The 18957-nt window shown below is 42.5% G+C and overlaps 1 protein-coding gene across 5 annotated transcripts in view; it reads left to right on the top strand.

The window, feature by feature from the left end:
- The window catches only part of LDLRAD3 (low density lipoprotein receptor class A domain containing 3), a 121447-nt gene that overhangs the window by 57919 nt on the left and 44571 nt on the right, over nt 1–18957 (top strand). For all 5 annotated transcript variants that reach the window (XM_083837388.1, XM_083837385.1, XM_083837387.1 and 2 more), the window contains 2 exons: nt 4538–4663; nt 8262–8396. In XM_083837388.1, coding sequence (XP_083693514.1) covers nt 4538–4663; nt 8262–8396 — 261 coding nt within the window. The remainder of the gene's footprint in view (nt 1–4537; nt 4664–8261; nt 8397–18957) is intronic.

Genomic DNA, 18957 nt, shown 5'->3' with positions numbered 1-18957 from the left:
TCATAAAGCATATGCTAAATCTGTTTCCCCCCCCCACTGTTCATCTTTTTGCTGAGAAATAATAAAATGGATTACACTTTTCGAAAAATACTTCTGTTTCACACTTAGTCCCCTAAAGATAGTAATATATTTTTCTGTTAATGCTGTAGAGCTGTGCCTGCAAACTGTCACATCCTCAGTGGGAACGTACAGCCGGTCCTGATTGGAAGTTACTAATTTTTTTTTAGAGCCTTAAAAGAAGGGGGTGGGAGGATTGGTTTCTGCATAACATAAGGAGTGAGTTCACACACTCGCGCACATAACTGCCAAAATAGTTCTCTTGAACTTAAGTAAATCAATCTGGGGGGAACATTTGGCAAGCTTATACTGTGGCCAGCAGTTCTCTGCAATCATCTTATCCCCTTCCTTCAGGTTTGAATTTCAAGAGATGAGAACAACTTGTCAGTGAGGAGCAGAGTTTCTTCCCATGCTTAGGAGAGTCGGGGGAGGCTCCTCCTGTGCATGGCAGTTCACTGGCACCTTTATCTCTAAATACCATGGGAATTCCATTTTGTTTAATGTAGATAAATTTCATGTTAATGTTTCTTTCCTGGATTGCTTCTGCCATGACTAGGTAACAGCTGAAGAGAAGAACTGGGGTGAATCTCTCCTTTTCCACCATAGGTTTGGGGTGTTTTTGTGCTTGTTATAGTTCTGCAACTGATTCGTCATCTGGATCCAGAGTGGATCTGCTGTTTGAGTTGCCTTTCTTTAGACACAGTTTTGTGAGTTGCTGGGTGTTTTCTTGCTGTTTTCCAAGCGTGACCTTCAGTCCTTTCCCCTTCCCCCCAGTTCACGGTCCCTCAATTTCTTAGGTTCGGGAGTCCTGGGCTTGGGAGGATTTTTACCAGTTCCTTTGAAAACAACTAACTTCTCCCTTCCCTTTCCCTTGGCTGGTGATAACAGCAAGGCTAAAGAATAAAGAAGGTCAGATGATCCACGTGTGTCTGTGTCCTTTTTCACTGCTCTTCTGCCATCTCCTGATACCCAAGTAATTTTTTATTATCCTGAGCCCATTTCAGCCGAGTGTGACAGAAGGATATAGATTGCAAAGATAATGATGTCCTTGAGAGCTTATCAAGACTGAAGTCACTGAAGGAGCCAAATAGGTAACTGCCATTATATAAAAGTGAAGCTTTTCATGTACAGATCTGCCTGAAAACTTGAGGCTTGTGCAGCAGAAGGCACAATGATGCGCAAAGGAGAAGAAAACCTTTTTCATAAGTCATGTAATGGGAGTAGGAATTGCAGAAGAGTGCTGTGGAGAGTGTGGCAAATGATTTGAATCCACCACAGGCAGTCATGAGCCTGGTAGATGTATCTGTTACTTGTGAGGGTGCCGAAGACCTCAAGAAAATGGATAGCCTCATTGTGTTAAGGGTATCATTGCAGAATGAGAAGGTACATTTTTGCTTGGGAAGAAATAATTGTGTTTTCCGTAGGAAGTTTGTGAGCAATGATCAAACAGCTCTTGCCTGAATACCTCAGGAAAGCTCTACCAGAGGACAGCAAGGACGTTAAATTGGAAATAAAGCAGAAATTCCTCAGTAGGGATATCAAGAGTCTCAGGGTATGTGGCTTGGACTAAGCCATTAGTCCTCATTTTTCCTGCATTTATACACAGCACATGAGAAATGCGTTTTGTGTTTGGAATTGGACCTTGGAAGACAGGGCTCTGTTTGGGAGTGAGACTTGTGCCTACCAGTTGCAAGCTGTGTGGCTAGTGAGTCACAGCGGCACTAGAAACGGTCCTTTATCTCTTCAGGGCATCTAACATGAGTGCACATTTGAGTTGGGATTGGCTGGTGTATGTATTATGCCTGTTGCAAGTATGCGGAAGTGCATTTGGTTTTTGTTTGCTGTTGTTTCCTTTCTTCAAGGATAAATAAACATATAATACATAAATTAAAAAAAAAGTCTTGTTCTCTGGCTTGCTGTTTCAAGAGGAGGAGGAGCTAGGAAAAGGTTTGAAGAGAAAATTTTGAAGTAAACAGTTGTCCCAGCAGTACTTGCATTAATCAGTGTCCTGAATAATTTCTCCCTCTTTTTGGTGGGGTATTGGGACGCTTTGGACAGACAGAATGCATTTTCCAGAAATACGACTTTTTTTGTGGTCACTCCAGCTCCCTTTTCCTCCAGATGTTGTGAAACATTAAATACTGCTTATGGTTTGCCTGTGGTAGCTGAAGGGAGCGCACCAGACGTGCTTGGGGCCTTCTCGGCTGAGGGGCCGGGAGAGCTGCGGTGGTGCGGGGTGGGTGGATTTTCAGTGATGGCGATATTGGCCGGAAACTTGATAGCCTTCAGATTCAGACCCCAAATTGTGACAGAAGTAAACCTGCTTGAAGAAACAGGATGCAGTAAGTGCTAACAGAGGCAACCCCACAGTTGCTGCTTCTTTACCCTCCATTTCTTGGAACTGTTTGGGCTCAAAATACTCGCGTCTAAAGGAGGAAGCTGTCCAGAGGCGGCCGTTCGGTCTGGGGAGTGGAAATGGTCTGGGGTGTGCTCCGTGGTGTGGAAGAGATGCTAGCTTTTAGAAAAAGGGGAAGAAATAAAAAAAGGGCAAAGCATTGGGAACCTCTTTATGCAGGAGCATTACAACCACATGTTCCCAGCAGCGGTTTGGCTGGCTGGTTAGCGTGTCAAATGCTAATGCGGACAGCTTGCTTCAGTGACGGTCGTGGGATCTGTTCCTGAAGTGTTTGTTTTGCTGCTTTTGTTTGAAGAGTTGGGGTATGGCACGGCCTCAGACCTTGTGGTTACTGAATTATTTAGCTGAAATCAGTCTGCCGCAAAACTCCAGCACGGGAGTTGCTCTTTGAAGCTGTGTGAAGAATTCAGGGGCTCGAGTGTCTTGGCTGAGGGTTTTCCATTGCTGGTGGTGTTGAGCACGGCAGCTACTTCAGAGTAATTTATCACCTGTTTTCCTACAAAGTAATGGCTCACTTTTTTTTTTTTTTCCCCCTAAGTGGACCTTGGATCTTGGATTCTCTTCAGAATATGTAGTACTTGAATATGTGCAACTCAGTGATACATCCCATTTTACACTCCATAATCCTAACTTAAAACTACTGGTATAATAATAAAGAAAAACATGTAACAGAGGAACTTGTAGGAATTTGCCTTGGGAGGACACTAAATCAAGCAAGAGTTACTGTAGCTGTGGTTTAAAGCTGTTTATATGTACTGCACTGAGTGATGGAAGATGGCTCTGCTACAGCTGCACTTTGTTTTTATCCTTCCAAGAGAGGTTCCCTTCCAAATTAAAACGAAGCTGCTTGTCCCCATTGAGTATACTTTTTGTTGTTGTTTTGTCTGTACTTCTGTGTTCCCTGACTTTGTCCTGACCTTATAAGACTGCCCACGTTGTCGGATTGGCGTGCCATATGGCTACATAAAAAGACTGCCTGCCACCACGATCTCCAGATCTGTCACGTCTCAAAACCTGGGAGTTGTAAACACATCTTGTACGTTTGGTGTAGAAGTAAGGAAAGAAGGAAAAATCTACTCAAAATCCCTTAAGTTAGCTGACTTCTTTACTGTTGTTCTCGTGTGAGTGGTCTGCGTGTGGCATCATGGCATGTTGGTGTCCTCCGTGCTCGCCTCCCTGCCGTCAGCCAGGCTCTGCTTTCCAGGGCACTTACTGAAGGGTCTGTGATGCAGTGCAGAAAATCAAGTTGCGTGCTAATCTCAAAAAGGGAAGGAAGAAAAAAATCTAAATTAGGTTCAATTGTCTTTACTTTGGGAGTTGTTTTTTTCTAGGCTGGTGATACCACAAGACTGCACTGGTGCTTGCCTTGAGCAATGTGGAGGAAGCATCTGCATTACTCTCGCTGAGGGCAGTGTTCCCTTCTCCCTGCCACGAAGAGTTGCTGTGCAGTGAAGTAAAAAAATGAAAAGTGCTTGAGATCAAATGAGATTCTGTAATCATTTGTTAAACATGTTTTGATGCCATTGTTAGTATTTAGTGTTACGAATTGCTGTGCGAGTACTATGAAATAGATGTGGTTTATGTCCTGAAGAGCTTTATAATGAAAGCCATATGATGGAGAGATGTACAGTAACAAATGCAATTCATGCAACTCATGTTCCTTTTGCACCCAATTTTATATAATTTTCTATAAATTATGCTAAGTAACGGCAGTGTTAATTATAGCATTTTCTTTTTTTGAATTTGACTTTTACAGCCTTAGAAGTACTTTAATGAAGGTTTCTTATATTTCGTCTTTTCACAAAGACATTAACTCACTTTGTATCTTTCTATTCCCCTTTCCCTCACTGGATAATTCCTGCATCTTTATACACCTGTCTTTGCCCATTTCTTCCTTCAGATCCCAAATTCTCCAAACTTCCTGCTGTGTTCATTATCCCTATCCACCTTGGCCTCTCCACTGGTAGGCTTCTCTGAGCACCCTGTACTGCTACAGAAATGTCTTTTAACCTTTGTAAGACATTTCCCTAATCTTTACCCTCTTCTGTGCGTTCCTTCTTGCAGCGAAAGCCAAGTCCAAGTGCGGTGCCACGTTCTTCCCCTGCGCCAGTGGCATCCACTGCATCATCGGCCGCTTCCGGTGCAACGGCTTTGAGGACTGTCCCGATGGCAGCGATGAGGAAAACTGCAGTAAGTAAAAAGCACGAGTGAAAGCATGTTTTCTTTTACCTTATCTATAGTACATGGAAAGGAAGCCTAGTTAGCCTTTAGCTTGGGTCAGATAACCTAGATGATGTGTGCTTTCTTTGTTTTTTTGAGAGAGTCTCTCAGTTGCATCGACTGTTGATGGTGTTAATAAAATAAGTCAAATCTGCCTCAAAAGGAAATGTAAACTTTAGTTCTTACCTCAGAGGAGTCTTATCAACCTCCTTGCACTAATCACTGCCTTACTTTCATCTTCCTTCGGAAGTGTATATGTTCTCTGAAGCACTGCTGTTTGCAGAAGGGAAGCTGCAAATCTTCCCTTCCAACCTAGCTACTTAGTTTTGTCAGGCGCTGGCACTGCCTCCTGCAACTTGTTACAGGACAACTTGTTACATGTATTTTCATGGTTGTTGGTTCAGCAGCTCAGATGAGACTTATGCAACAGAGCAATTGCTCTACAACAAGCAATTCAAGAGTGGTGGTAGGGTGACATCCAACTTCTTTGCAAACCACTGCATTTTAAAATGGCATGATGGCCTAACTAATAAAGGCAAGGTTTCACCTGCTTTCATCTTGGTTTTGGTCGTGTCCAATTTCCACCTACATATACATAAACACTGTCTTTTTCATTAGTATATTCTCCATTTCTTCTTCACTGTATTTTTTTTTTCCAGTCTAAGTGGATGATTTCTTCAGCAGTGTTTTTTTTCTGGTTAATTTTAAGATGTTTTCTGAGCCAATCATTGCTACAGGATGGAGCCTGTGCTACTGCGTGCACTGTCAAGCAAAATTAGCAACACTCAAAATTTAGCCTCTTACTGCTGTCAAAGATAGAGAACCATGTGTGACATCTACATCACAAAAACATGGCTTGCCTTAAAAAAATATATTTTTAAGGACCCAGTCAGTAGGAGTGATCTTTTTATAAGGTCCAGCTCTGTTTTTTAGTACATAATGTCTGTATATTACGTTAAGACGCATTTGTAATTTTGAAATGAGATTTAAGCTGCATCTTTGCTTATAACAGGTTCTCTGTACTTGAATGCAATTCACATTGGGCAAATATTACAAATATGACTTAAAATTGTTTAATTCTTATTTTCCCATTTCTTGTCACCGAATAAGATTAATTATTTGTTTATCAGAGCATTTAGTCTTCTCTGTTTATACATGTTATCAAACAACAAAAAATAAAAGAAAGGGTTGTTTAGTGAAACAGGTTCTTGGAAGGAGAAGCAGGTTCTCAAAGTCAGATGTGCCTGCCAACACGCAAGCTTGAGCTCCTGAGTCGTTCAGCAGCTTGCAGGGAAGTCACAGCAGAGATATCATTTGAAGTACTACTTGACTTGGGCTAAAACCCTTGCGTGTGGCTGCATAGATCCATTTCTATCTGTAACTCTAGCAGGGATTTATCACAGCAGTAAGGAAAGGTTACGTTCGATCCAGCAGCCCTGCTGCTATTATCAGGAGCTGGTAAAAGCCCTGATGTTGCGTGGGTCTGTAGGCGGAAGCTCGCAGCAAATACTTGCTCATTCTCTTGTTGGAGCAGGCTGGGTTTTTCCTTTTAATGTCATTTAAAGGTCAGGAGGAGGCCAACAGACACCAATTTTCAAAGATAACAAAAGAGGCAATCTTTACCGTGATCTATCACTGTCTAATTCTTGGAGGACTTGCCTTTCTTGTTTGTGTGCTTCCCCCACGTGTTGAGGTCCCTCTGGCAGCGTGAGCATCCTTTAAAGGTGCCATCTGTTGTTGGTCAAGAGGGAGTTCTGGCTCCTGGGAGGGCTGTGGCAGGGAGATAGCACCTCTACGGCGAGTATGAGGGTAGTGGAAGAAGGTTGAAGGCTAGGGAAATTACATTGCAGTCTTTGGGTTATCCTTGAACAAATGGACTAGAAAGAGGTTTTTACAAGTGTGCTTTGAATATCTTTGGGGTAGTGGACAGACAAATGGCAGGTTTCAGTTTAAAACAACCACACTGGATATGGTTATGAATTCCTTGATTTCTCACGTGCTTGTAGCATGTAGCTCCAACAGAGCCTTCCAGCTGATAACAACAGGCCACTGATCTTCCTTTTTCTCTTTGCCGTTTAAGCACACACGTGGTATTTTCCAGCATACCTAAATGTCTTGTCACGGCTTTGCTTATGTAGAGAAACAGCGCTGTAGGCCCTAAAGTGACCTGCAAAATCAACATGCTCTGCAAGTACGCAGCAGTTCCAGACCAAAGGAGATTTGGCATGTTCATAATAAATGTGCTTTTGGGGAGCTGGAGGAATTGCCCAGATGTAGGGAGTGTTTGTTATGTATACTGCAGATTACATGCATAGCAGACTTTAAAGGTCTTTTTTTTTTTTTTTTTGAAAGACTCTTTAAGGGCAGTTCTTACTTTAAAGAATAAAAAAATAGGAAGCCACTCAGTATTTGGGAACTGTAATCCCCTTTGTTATTGTGGCAGAGAAGCACTTTGAAGCAGACAAGGCATCTAAACAGCTTTTTAAGATTTTCAGTTGGAATGCTGCAGTCGGTTTCAGTCACCTCATTACCAAAAATTGGCGGGAGTTCAGAGAAGAGTGACAAAAATGATTAAGGGACAGAGAGATTGATTTATGAGGAGATATTAAAAACTGCTAAATTATGCATATCTCAGCTAAGCCATGACTACGCAGGAAGATAAGGCTATCTACGCTGTATGTGCAGGGTGCAAACACTGTTCAAGGAGGGATTATGTAGTTATGTATGCTGGGGTATAGCTAAGAGTAGAAGGATGAAATTAGGAAAGAGAAAACAAAGATGAGTATCAAGGAAATCTCCTTGGCAGTGAGACACATTGAAGCTGGGATGTAATCTCCTAGAAATGTTGAAACTGTGCTGCCTGAGGTTTTTAAATGAGACTAGACAGAGCAGTAAATAAGCTATAAGGTGCTAGGTTTACAGTGGGTGAAAAGACTGCTCTACCTAAATGAGTCTGTTTAAATACTATTCTGTTCTTACTGGGTGTGCATTCACCAAACTCACAGGGCCTTATTTTCCTGAAAGGATTTTCTGGGTGCATATTACCCTCAAAAAGGAATTCCAAATTCAAACTGAGAATTTGAGAAATGTCAACACTGCCATTGTATCAATTCAAAAAAGCAAGTTGGAAAAACTAGAACCAGTGGTAAATTAAACACCACACACCAGTTCTCAGCTAGCACTGTTGGCTTATAAGACTTGAGCTAAACTGAGTTTGTCATAAGGGGAAGCAAAAGGCAGTGCTGCCTTCCGTATGTCTTCAGGGTGAAGAAAAGCTGAGCACCTAACAGCGCTTGTTACAGGGACTCTCATGGAAGTGAACAGAAGGCTTATCACAACTGTGGGTGGACTAAACCTCTGTTAATTCTAATGAATCTTGTATGAATTAGAAATTAAATCTCCCTTTGCTCAGAGAGAGAAGGTGTGTTTGATTGCCAAGTTACTCCCACGTATTCAGTGAATTGACCAACTGTTGCATTGTGACCTGTTGTTGTTGATTGCTTAAAGGCTATTTCACTGCCCGGATAGGAGAATCTCTAATGAAAGATCTCACTTTCTCTTTTCGCAGCAGCAAATCCCTTGCTTTGCTCTACTGCCCGATTCCACTGTAAAAATGGTCTTTGCATTGATAAAAGCTTCGTCTGCGACAGTCAAAATAACTGTCAAGACAACAGTGATGAAGAAAGCTGTGAAAGCCCTCAAGGTAGGCATAGGGTTTTTATTCTAATCTGCAACATTATCCCAACTCCAACTAATGCGGAGCAGGCACAGTAGAAAATATGATTCTCTTGGCTTGCTCTGTGTTTGCTAGAGCTGTGGTTTCCTAATCCTGCAAATGAGTGAAAAACTGTGTGTGTTTGTGTGTATGCGTGTATTTCATTAACAGTGTTCAGAGGACTGTTATCTTTCTCAGATTAATAAAAACGCACTTCTGCAGGAAGTGTTTATAATCTGTCATCCAGAGCTCGCTGAAGTTGCTGGGAATGCATTTAGTGACTTCCAAGAGAGATGGATTGGACCCAGAGGGATCAATAATAGAACTTCAGTTTGGGGAAGTTTGGTGGTCTGTCCGCTTACCAGATCAGTCCGTGTAGGCTTAAAGCTTTAGGCCCTCATTGCTCAGTTACTTTCTGCAGGGTATGTTTCACTGTGGGAGAAGACTACAGTGAAAGAATACATTACTACCCTTTTTAATTTCTGTTTCATACGGAGAAAAAAAATGAAGTCAGGGAAAAAGTTTTTACTAATGATTGAAAATTGTTTGTATTGAGTCTTGTGAGAATCTCAAAACACAATCTGGCATTTTTTTCTTTTCAACTTTTGCTCTATCTCTGCATACAGTGTTCCTCACATTTGTTTTCTGTAACTTAGTACCATGGTATTTTATGAAACATGAAATATATATGAATGACCTGAGGGTGACGAATGATGCGTATCAGGCATCAGCTGCTAAACGTTTTCATGTCTGAGTTACTACTGAGAGACCAGAGTAGGAAAAAAGGGAGACTGGGTGGATGTTTGCAGGGATATTGCAGTGCGCTGGGACCTATAGAGAGCAGGATACATGAAGGGAGAGATAAGGCAGGGTATGAAAGATGGAATCTGAGAAATTGAAGGAGAATTACTTCAATATTTAGCTGCACTGATGATTTAGTCCTTCATGAAAGAGAAAATAATTCAGAGCTCAACACGGTGATAAATATTCTTGACAACTCATAAGGGAAGAAGGAAAACAAGCAGCAGCGATGTCAACAAAAAAGGGTTTAGAGCAGTGGTGTGTGATCATCTCATCTGTGTGGTTTCTCTGCTTAACCTACAGGCTCTTTGTTGGGCTCGGGATGTAAAAGCTGAATGGGTCATCCTGGTACTTGCCCTGGTACTTGCCCGGGCTGTGTCACGTCCCGGGGATGTAACTCAGTTCAGAGAGAACCTCTTGCACTGCGGTCGTCTTGGGGAAAGGGAAGGGAAAAAGGGCTTGTGAGTGCATAACGCTCTGTATTGCTACTGCAGTAGTGCTGCTGTGCTGAGGGGTGAATTGTTTTTCACTATGGGCCTAGGGCAGCCTAATAAGATTAATGTGTGTGGTAAGGTTTTTTGTTGGGTTTCTCTTGTTTTGGCTTCTGTAGCTTAAAGCAGCAGTTCTTTCCAAGGTTGGGATGGCTGCTTCCTCTGCAGATTAATTGGCTGGATTGCCTCCAGGTTGTTTGTTGTCATGACAATCTGCTTTTGGAAGTGACTGTCAGGCTCCGGAGAAGAAAAGAGCTGTATTTCATGAAGCCGCTACTTCGTCTTTATCTTTGGTCCTTCTGGAAAAGTCAGATTAGTAAAGGGGGTTAAGCAAAGTAATTCTGCCTCTTTCTATGCATGAAAGAGCCCCCAAACAAGGAAAAAGGAACTCTTTCATTAGGACCAGAGCAGCAAGGAGTTGTTTTTATTTATATATTAAAAAACAAAAACACTCAAAGTACAATATTGGGAATAAGGAGTTTCTGAGGTGAAATTCTGGTTGTGGGGTGCGTGTGTGATTGTCTCTGTCCTTTAGCAGTTCAAGAGCTTCCCTGAATTGCCATTTCCCCATCTGTAAGTGGGATACGTTTGTATACCTGTCTTTCAAAGCGAGGATTAAACAGTGTAATGTGCTCAGCTTTCCATCTGAATGTAAATGAAGATTCCCTCTGGAGTTTGCAGCTATGGGTATGTCAGTCCTGGCTCCCAAAGACACCAAATACTTTGTGTGAATTGAGAATTCGAGGCTACAGTGGACAGAGTCTTTCATTTCTCACATTTCTTTCTATGGCAATTTATAATTACCATAATTATGATGAGTTTTGTGTTAACACAGCACCCAAGAAGCCTGGTCATTAACTAGAACTCGAGTGTTCTGGGTGCTTAGGGACAGAGCAAAGCAAATCTGTAGGGCATTATAAAAGTAAGATGGAGGATTTTCTTTCCACTAGGCATGTTATCATGTCAAATGTAGTAGCTTTAATTCAGTGTAATTGAGTGCAGTCTGACGTAGGAGATTGCCCTTCTGTGCTATTTTCCTATCTAAAAAATTGTTGATTTAGCAATCACTAAGCTTTTGAACCACTCCCTGTAGTATGATAGTGTCATTATCACCATTTAACAGATGGGGAAGAAGAGGCACAGATCAGCTAAACAAAACACGCTCAGAGTAACATCCGGGCTGGTAGTAGAGCTTCATCTCTGCTTGTCTGCTTCAGGGGAATGTCGTGAGACTTAATCAATGTTTGCAAACTGTTTTGAGATACTATGATAACATGTGGAATAGAAGTGTGAATTATTAATTGGTACTTTGCTCTCCTCCTGCTCTTGGGTATACTGACAAGTTTTCTAAATTAACACCCCTTCCTACTCCTCCATGAACTTCAAAGGCCTCCTTTATCCTGCTGTCATTTCTGGAAAGCTCCGGTAGCATATCTGTTTGGGTTGTGTCAGGTACTCCTTCACGCATAGGGTTCGTTTCAGTCAAACACGGTCACTCTGCAGGCTGGAAGAGAGGAATGTAACCCCCTTCTGAAAAGTGTGTCCCATGTCAAAGCCAGGTCAACACTTCAAAATGCACCCTTCTTGACAAGTAATGGCTTTGCTTGAACGCTGAGAGTTGAGATGAGCCCGAAGCTGTGGGTTTATAAAGATTCCTTTTAGTCATAAATAGGGGTGGATTTGTTTGGGGACAGGGGGAGGAGACAGAAGCCCCAAGGCAAAAACGGGAGTAAGGTCAGATTTCTGAAAACAACTCCCTGCCCTTCTTTGTCCTTAGCACTTGTTGCACATCTTATAAGGGTTTGCACATCTTAAGGGCGCAAGCAAGTGCTGCGTATTTTACAAGGGTCTGTACGTCATGGGGGAAAGGGTCAGTTTAAAAACTTAAACCAAGACAATCTAGAAGCAAGTCAAATGATTCTGCTCTCTTTCCCGACATGGGTATTTTAACCTTGGGCTGCTGTGGTAATCCTCAGAGCTGTTCCTTTAGTCCCACCCCAGACACACTCCGCTTGTCTCTGGTTTCCAGCACTGAAGTTGAATGGCCGGACTTTTCCTTTAGTCTAGTCTGTGGTATATTCATCCAAGTATCTGCCCGGTTTTAGGACTGGATGGGAGGATATAATTCCTTGGGTTATCCATATCAGCACATACATGTAACTCCTGGAATTGCTCTTTCAAAGCCTTTATTCTGGTTTTAATGACACTTGCAGTGGCAGGGGCTTGCAGTGACTGGGATTTCTGCTCTCATTCTGCACTTACTGGATCTTTATCCAAAAAAGTTGCTCTCCCCATCCACTTTTTTCCTCTTAGAGCTATGAGTCTCTCCCATGCCCTGAATCCACTGCTGGTGGTAACCCATCTGAGCGGCCTTCTGCCCAGCACGGGGGATTCCCTGCTCTCTGACAGCTCTCTGACAGAAGGGAATCCCTTGTTCTTAATACTTTTCAACAACCATGCAAATTTGTTCAGCTCGAGGGCTAGGTAACTTATTCCTTTAATTGCTTTTAATCTAAATGTGTTTTCACACTGCTTCTTCCTTAAAATTCTCCTCCATTTTGTACTGTTGGTCTAGAAAGATTTAACACCAACAAAAGCACACTGGCTATTTGAATTCAAACTCCTCTTCCTTTCACGACCCTTCTTTTCTTTCCTACTAAGTTTGTTAAATACTTTTATTAGCCTTAACCCCGTTGCCTAGGAAAGAGGGTTTCTTTGCACCAAGTCCACAGTCACTGACTGGTGCTGGCTCCAGTAATGTTGCCACAATTGGAGCTCCGCAGTTGTTAGTAAACAGTGCCGCTGTGGTCAAGTTATACACCACATGTTTTGGAGGTGTCCTCATTTGCACGTTTGTGCTACATTTCTACAATACATTTGGCAATGGCCGCTGTTGCACGTGTGGATGCTTCCTTATTTATTTTTGTGTGCTTTTAATTGAGTTCTCATTAGGATTTTGATGTACCTCAATATTCTAAAACAAATTTAGAAGCGTACACAGTTGGCAGAAGTCTCTGATCTTCCTTCCATGGCATATATAAATTGCTTGTATCAAAATTGGCAGCACGCTGAAAATTGAAAAATCTGACCGTGTCAAACAATCTGACAGCCAAGTGGAACAAACACTCCAAATTTCAGTGATATACCACAATACTCGATCTATAAAAAAACACAAAACAAATAGCTCTCAGAGCATCCTGCTCCATGTGGAGCTTGTAGCCAGCCCTTTGCAGACGGCAAACAGGAATTCTGGAATTCCCGAGTGCTGTGGTATCACTTAGGCTTCCCAAAGCCCCGTAGTCTCAGTCCGGCTGCACGCGTTTCCTCTTATCGAGTCTCTCTTTGTCTCATTATTGACTCAGTCTGTAAACTGGAGCTCAACTGGCAATTACTGTGCGTCAGCTTAGTCCAATTCAGCCTACAGCTGGAATTTAATACTCGGAGGTAGACTGAACAGAAGCACAAACTTCAGAAGGGATACAAATAAAATGTCACTGAATGTTTTATTAAATAGAAGCTATGCCTGAGCATATTTAGCTCTCTAATAACCCTGTTTTATAACACTTGCTGGATGGAAGTGATCCCGTCAACTGTGAATTCTGTCTTTTCTCCATTCCCTGATCAAGTTCAGGGTGCTGCTTTCCCTTTTCCTCTCCTCATGAGACTGTTTGAGAGGGTTTTTGTCAAAAAACAGATTGATACATCTGTGTGGAGTAAGGTGAGCTCCAGGATGCCCACATTGGTACTAGTTAGTACTGGCATTTTGGATGGCTGATCAGTTCACCTGTGAACTGGTTTCAACAGTGGGTTTCACACCACAGTCCCCGCTGCCTTTCAAGCCAGTCTTTCCTTTGTAAAATTGTTCATTTTTCCATTTCATTTGAACAGCAGGTAATAACACAGAGGTTTTAGATGGCCCCAGCCCAGTTGAGAAGCATGGTGACTTCTGAAGGGGGCAAGGAGAGGAATCCTGACCTGACTGCGCACGGAGGCTGTGCAATTTCGGGAGTGTAAAAAGCTGTGGGGATCACAGGGAGAAGCCTGGGCATCTGGTATGAGTGTGTTCGAGTTGCTGCGCCTTGCAGTTCCTTCAGCTTGCAGGGATGCAGGGGTTTTGCTGCAGAAGAGGCTTACGTGCCTGAGGAGGAGCCTTGCGGTGCCCCTGGGCACTTTGGCCTAGCATTTTGGCAGAGTAACAGAAGTGCTGCCGAAATGTTAGACTACTGCTGTTGGGAGAGCGGCTAGTCTACTAGACGCAGCTGTAACGTATCCATAGACAAGCAGTGACTTCAGGTCTCCAAACGGGCAACAAACTTGCTGAAAAGGCTATCTGTGCATCTGGGAGGTGTCCAGCCCACCTTCCGTGGGTTGGAGCTGAAAGCACTTACAGCAGGAGATGACTTGGCTAGTGTAAAAATCAGTTGTATGACCTTCATTAAATCTTAGGTGAGTTGTTCTGCTACTCAGGGCTCACTGTGTTTGCCAACAGCTTTAGAAGCAGAAAAAAAAAGGGGAGGATCTGGCGACTATCACCTGGCCCTGAAAGCAGTTCCTTAAAGACTGTATGGACACGGGCAGGGACCTGTCCCTGTCTCCAGCTCGTATTAAACCTGTTCTGTAAACAGGTTACTTGAGGATGCTATGTAAGCCTTCCCTAAACTGCAGCTTACTCTAATGATGGAAATGCCCTTCTTATGGGAGTGCATTATTGGACTCTTGCTGTAATCTGGTGGTGGTGTGGTGTGTTTTTTTTTTTGTTTGTTTGTTTTTTGGTAGCTGAGGCTGAAATTGTGGTTCTCAAGCTAGGTAGGAAAACAGTGCAGGCAGGCAGTAATCACCTATCAGCTGCTTTGCTTTCAGCCAGAGGCTGATTAGGGGAGCTGGGAATTGAGACTGTGAATGGCATGTTTTTTCTCACCTGTGCAGAAATGAAATAAGAGCTCTTAACAATTGTGTCCAGATATTTTTATCTTCACTTTGTTACATATGCCTCATTAACAGCTCCAGAAAAAGGTGATGACATGAGTATCCAGTTTCTTTGCCTGTGCTTCAAAACTTCAAAAACAGGTGATAAAATGTCAAGCTAGAGGAAGACAAGTTTAAAATAAAGGACATTTTTTCCCATTGTTCTTCAGGCTAATTAAATTCTCCCTTGAGCTCTCATTAGTAAAAATCAATTCCTTTCAAATACTTTTTCCACAAGTTTTTAACAGCATGTGGGTGTTTGAAATACACCATACGTTTTGGCAATGTCATGCAATGTCCTGGCTGCTGAACTGCATTAACTTTTCAAAGATGTCAGTGTCATTTAATTGTGTGGAAGGCTTCTGTTGCAGAACAGTAGGCACAACCCCCCAGTCTTTTCGCTGGCAATGGAGAGAATCCAGATGAAAGGCACGCATGTTGATTTTTGACTTTCCAGTCAAAACAGTTCCAGGTAAGGTGGAAAAGGATTATAATGTTTGTATTTAAAAAGAAACTTGATTTCCTGTTAGCACAGTTTCAGTACCAGGAAGATCTTTTGTTGGTTTTGTTGTTGGAAAAAGTCATTGTCATAGCAAATGGGAGAAAAGGAATTAGGGAGAAAAGGGCCACAGCAAAGGCTTTCTGGTTTAGAGCCACTACACAGGTTTTCTGGTTTAAGTATTGAAGAGGAGTTCTCACTAGCAGAGTGAGAGTTACACTGGCCACCTCTTCATTTTCTAGCCCTAACCTTCATTCATCAGACCTGGCTGCTTTAATTCTGCTTCCAAGCCCAGCCGAGAACTGGTCTGTATGGCTTTCCTGCCAACTCTGGCCCATCAGCCCTGCACCTTCCTCGGGGTGGCAATCCTTGGTCTTTAGCCTGACTATTAGCTTTAATCTGAGCTAGCTGATAAAGCTTCAGCATAAATCGAGCTTTGAGACCTATCTGTGTTGGCCATGGCAGCAGAAAGTCTAATGCTAATTTAACCTCCAGTGCCTTCACAAATCTTAGTTTGGCATTCTTGTGTCTGTAACCACTAATTAGAAATGATTTCCTAAAGGGAATGACTGGGGCAGCTTGCTACCTTAAGAAGTTTGTGCAGGAAATTGGGCGGAGAGCACAAGAATTTTCTTGCTCCTTAGGAGCGAGTTGTTCTTTTTGTCAGCAGTAGGATTACACTGAAGATCAATTTTGCTGCTCAGACCTGCGTGAGCAGGAAGAAAACATCCCAGAATCTTCTGTGTGGCTTTTGGGTTTTGCTTTTTATTACTATCATCTTTATTTTTATTTTTTTTCCTGCAGCTGCTGCAGTAAAGTTGGTGGAAGTGGCTCCTAAAATGTCAGGCTCCAATTCTGTCCCCAGCTGAAACTATTTTTGCACGTGGTTAAAATCTGTATCTGGGAATAATTTGTGACATGTGAGCTCTGACAAAGCTCATATGTGTGTTCTTACTCAAGTGTAAAGCCACAAGCAAGTCAACATGACCAGGTGTAAAAGTTAGTGTCTATAGCCAGACGTTGTAGCAGTTTAATACAGAATCAGTTATGTAATTGACTTAAATCAGCATCATTTCTGTGTAGACAGTCCCCGAGAGCAGGGTTACCAAGGTTTGTTGAAAAGTTTTACTGACATCTGCTCAGCAAGAATAAAAGCGGTGAGTCTGGGTCAGCCAGATGTCTCTGCAACTAGAAGCTGTGCTGGTGCACTGCACTTGTCTCGTAGGAGAGCAGTGAGAAATGCAGAATTGCCCTCAAATGCGGAAAACCCTGTGTTGGGGGGACCTTGTTAGGTCTGGACAGCTTGTGTCTGCTTTCTTGAGAAATCCTTGTTTAGATTAATTATGTTTTTTCTGTAAGTGGCTTTATGTAGCTGGCATGGCCACAATTTTACCTTGCCTTACAGAAAATACAGCTTCATATATTTTAAGATAAATAAGGGTGTGGGAAGCTGTATGTATTTGAGGGATACCTCACAGCTGTGTTGGTATTAACATCAGCGTGGCTACTAGACATCTCCATGCCTTTTTGGAAGAAGGAGCGGGAATGTAAAGCTGGTTGCAGCCAGGTCAGTGGGAGGGTTAACTTTCTGCAGCTGAAGCAAATGGCTTTTGTGTCTACTGCAGGTCATGCTTCAGTTGCTGTACCAGTCTGCTGTATTCACTGTGGAGCAAAATTGCTTCAGGGTGATGTTTAAAACCCAAGGAAGTTGCCAGCTGGGGTTCCAAAGAAAGGTATTTCATGCTGCCTGGTCTAAAACTAGCAAATGAAACTTGATAAGCAAATGGATTACCACCAAAAATAAAGTTTGTTGCCAGACTTTAGATTAAACCAAGATTGATCCCCAGTCAAGCATTTCAGTACCTGTAAATCTGTGAGGGATGGGGCTGTTGAATTCTTAGCTTTACCTTCTTTGCTGCTCTTGCATTAAAACTTAGGTCCCAGAGTCTGATCAAGCTTTCTTGGAAAGCTGGGCACCACAGCAGGCTTTCTGCCTACTGAAAGTTGTGAAGTGGTGAGAGACACCATGCCAGTCTTCAGTCTGTGTGCTGCTTCCTGAGCTTGCCAAACGAACTCAAGCTCCCATCTCACATTACCAGATATTCTGTGCTAATTTGCTGTAAAAGATTACGTTAAAAATCCATATTTATAAGGGATGTTAAAAACATAAAGCAATTACATGGTTTTCAATTACATAAACATCAACATGCAATGGGAATTAGAAGCTGAATAATTAATTTTCTGTTCATTTGTAATATGGAGTTTATGCAAACAGTAAAACCTGGAGAACAAGCAGAGGGAGGAGTGCAGAGGAAACAGTGAGGGAGTGCCATAACGTCTGGTCTCCAAACTAGCTTTTAGTATTTCTGTTCCAGTCCAGATCAGATGTCCAAGTAGATATTGGCTGCCAAGGAAAGGAGTGATCTGGTGAGAGCATCTGCTGAGCACTGGGTGCAGAAGTTGTGTTTGTACCTACACCCTGTAGTTAAGTAGTACTTACATTATCCTGGCTGAAGGTTTGGAAAATGGGGTGCATTTCTCATGTCCTGAGCACTGAGGTAGCAGCAGCGACAGCCACCTGGATTCTTCTTCCTGTTGACCTGGTTGACCATGGGCATTTTGGGTAAACTTTTGTCAAATGCCTTATCTCTGTTTTACAGATGAAGAATACCAAACTTCTTACTTCTGAAAGCTTTATGACGGATTATAAAGTAATGTGAGGAAAATAAATATCATGAATCATTTCTGAATATTATGTGTCAGCTGCTGTGCACCAGCAAGTCACTGTGAGGTCCGGGCATTGGTGCCAAATTACATCCTCCCAGGCTTCAAAGCAGAAGCTTCAAGGTCTGCTCTCTACCTTACTTTAATTTATTTTAATAGCATTATTGCACCACAGTAAACGCAGCAATTACCAACTAGTTCTTAAGTGGAAATAATTTTGGGAATATGATGTTCTGGTTAAGAGGTTAGGTAATATGTTCAACAGTACTAAAACCTCAGGGATTTAAACTAGCATTTTCCATTTGTTCAGCTGCTTATTCTTAGATCCTCATTTCCCTTTCCTTCCTATGTGCTGCATAGCTAGGAAGCACCAACCTCATTGTAGTGATGGCTGTCCAGGAAAACGCTTCTAAGACTTCTTGAAATAGGCTTTTCCATGGTGGGTGGTGCTCGTGATTTACCCTTTACAAGTGAAGACTTAAGGTTTGTAGAAGTAGAAAACAATAAGCATGTGACTTGAAGAAAGCAACGTGGTGAGGGAGAGGGAGGTTATTTCCTTGGTTAAGAGCTGGACGACTATGATCAACCAGGAAGAGGCAGGAGGATGAGAAGAGCATATGTTCGTTCAAAAGCTAGCAAATTCCAACTGTTTTTTTTTTTTCTGCTGTTGTTTATGCTTGCTAGTGAATCCAGCTTTGGCTGACCAGGTCGGATCAGGTATGTTGGTGATCAGTTGGACTGAGAGGACCGTAAGAGTTGGGCTCAGACAGCAGGGTGGCTGCAGCAGGTGTGGGAGGACTGAAGCAGCTGTTGTGGCAAAAGTGAAACATGGCAGTAGTGTGCAGAGCCTGGCTTTCAAACAGGGGATGGAGATGATAGGAAGGGCTGAAGTCGTGTTCCTAGTTCATAAAATTGTATTTTGTTTTATGAAAGGATCACTTGTCCTGTAGTCTTGCCATTTGCTCTTCTGTGGTATCCAGCTGATACAGAGTGAAGACTGAGATGGTGGTAACAATCAGCTCTTATACCCACCCATACCATTGTTTTTGCGATGAATCAGATGCCAAGG

Source organism: Anser anser (assembly GCF_964211835.1).
Source record: "Anser anser genome assembly, chromosome: 5".
NCBI lineage: Eukaryota > Metazoa > Chordata > Aves > Anseriformes > Anatidae > Anser > Anser anser.
Note: the sequence above shows the minus strand (reverse complement) of the source record. Positions and strands in the feature narration are given on the sequence as shown.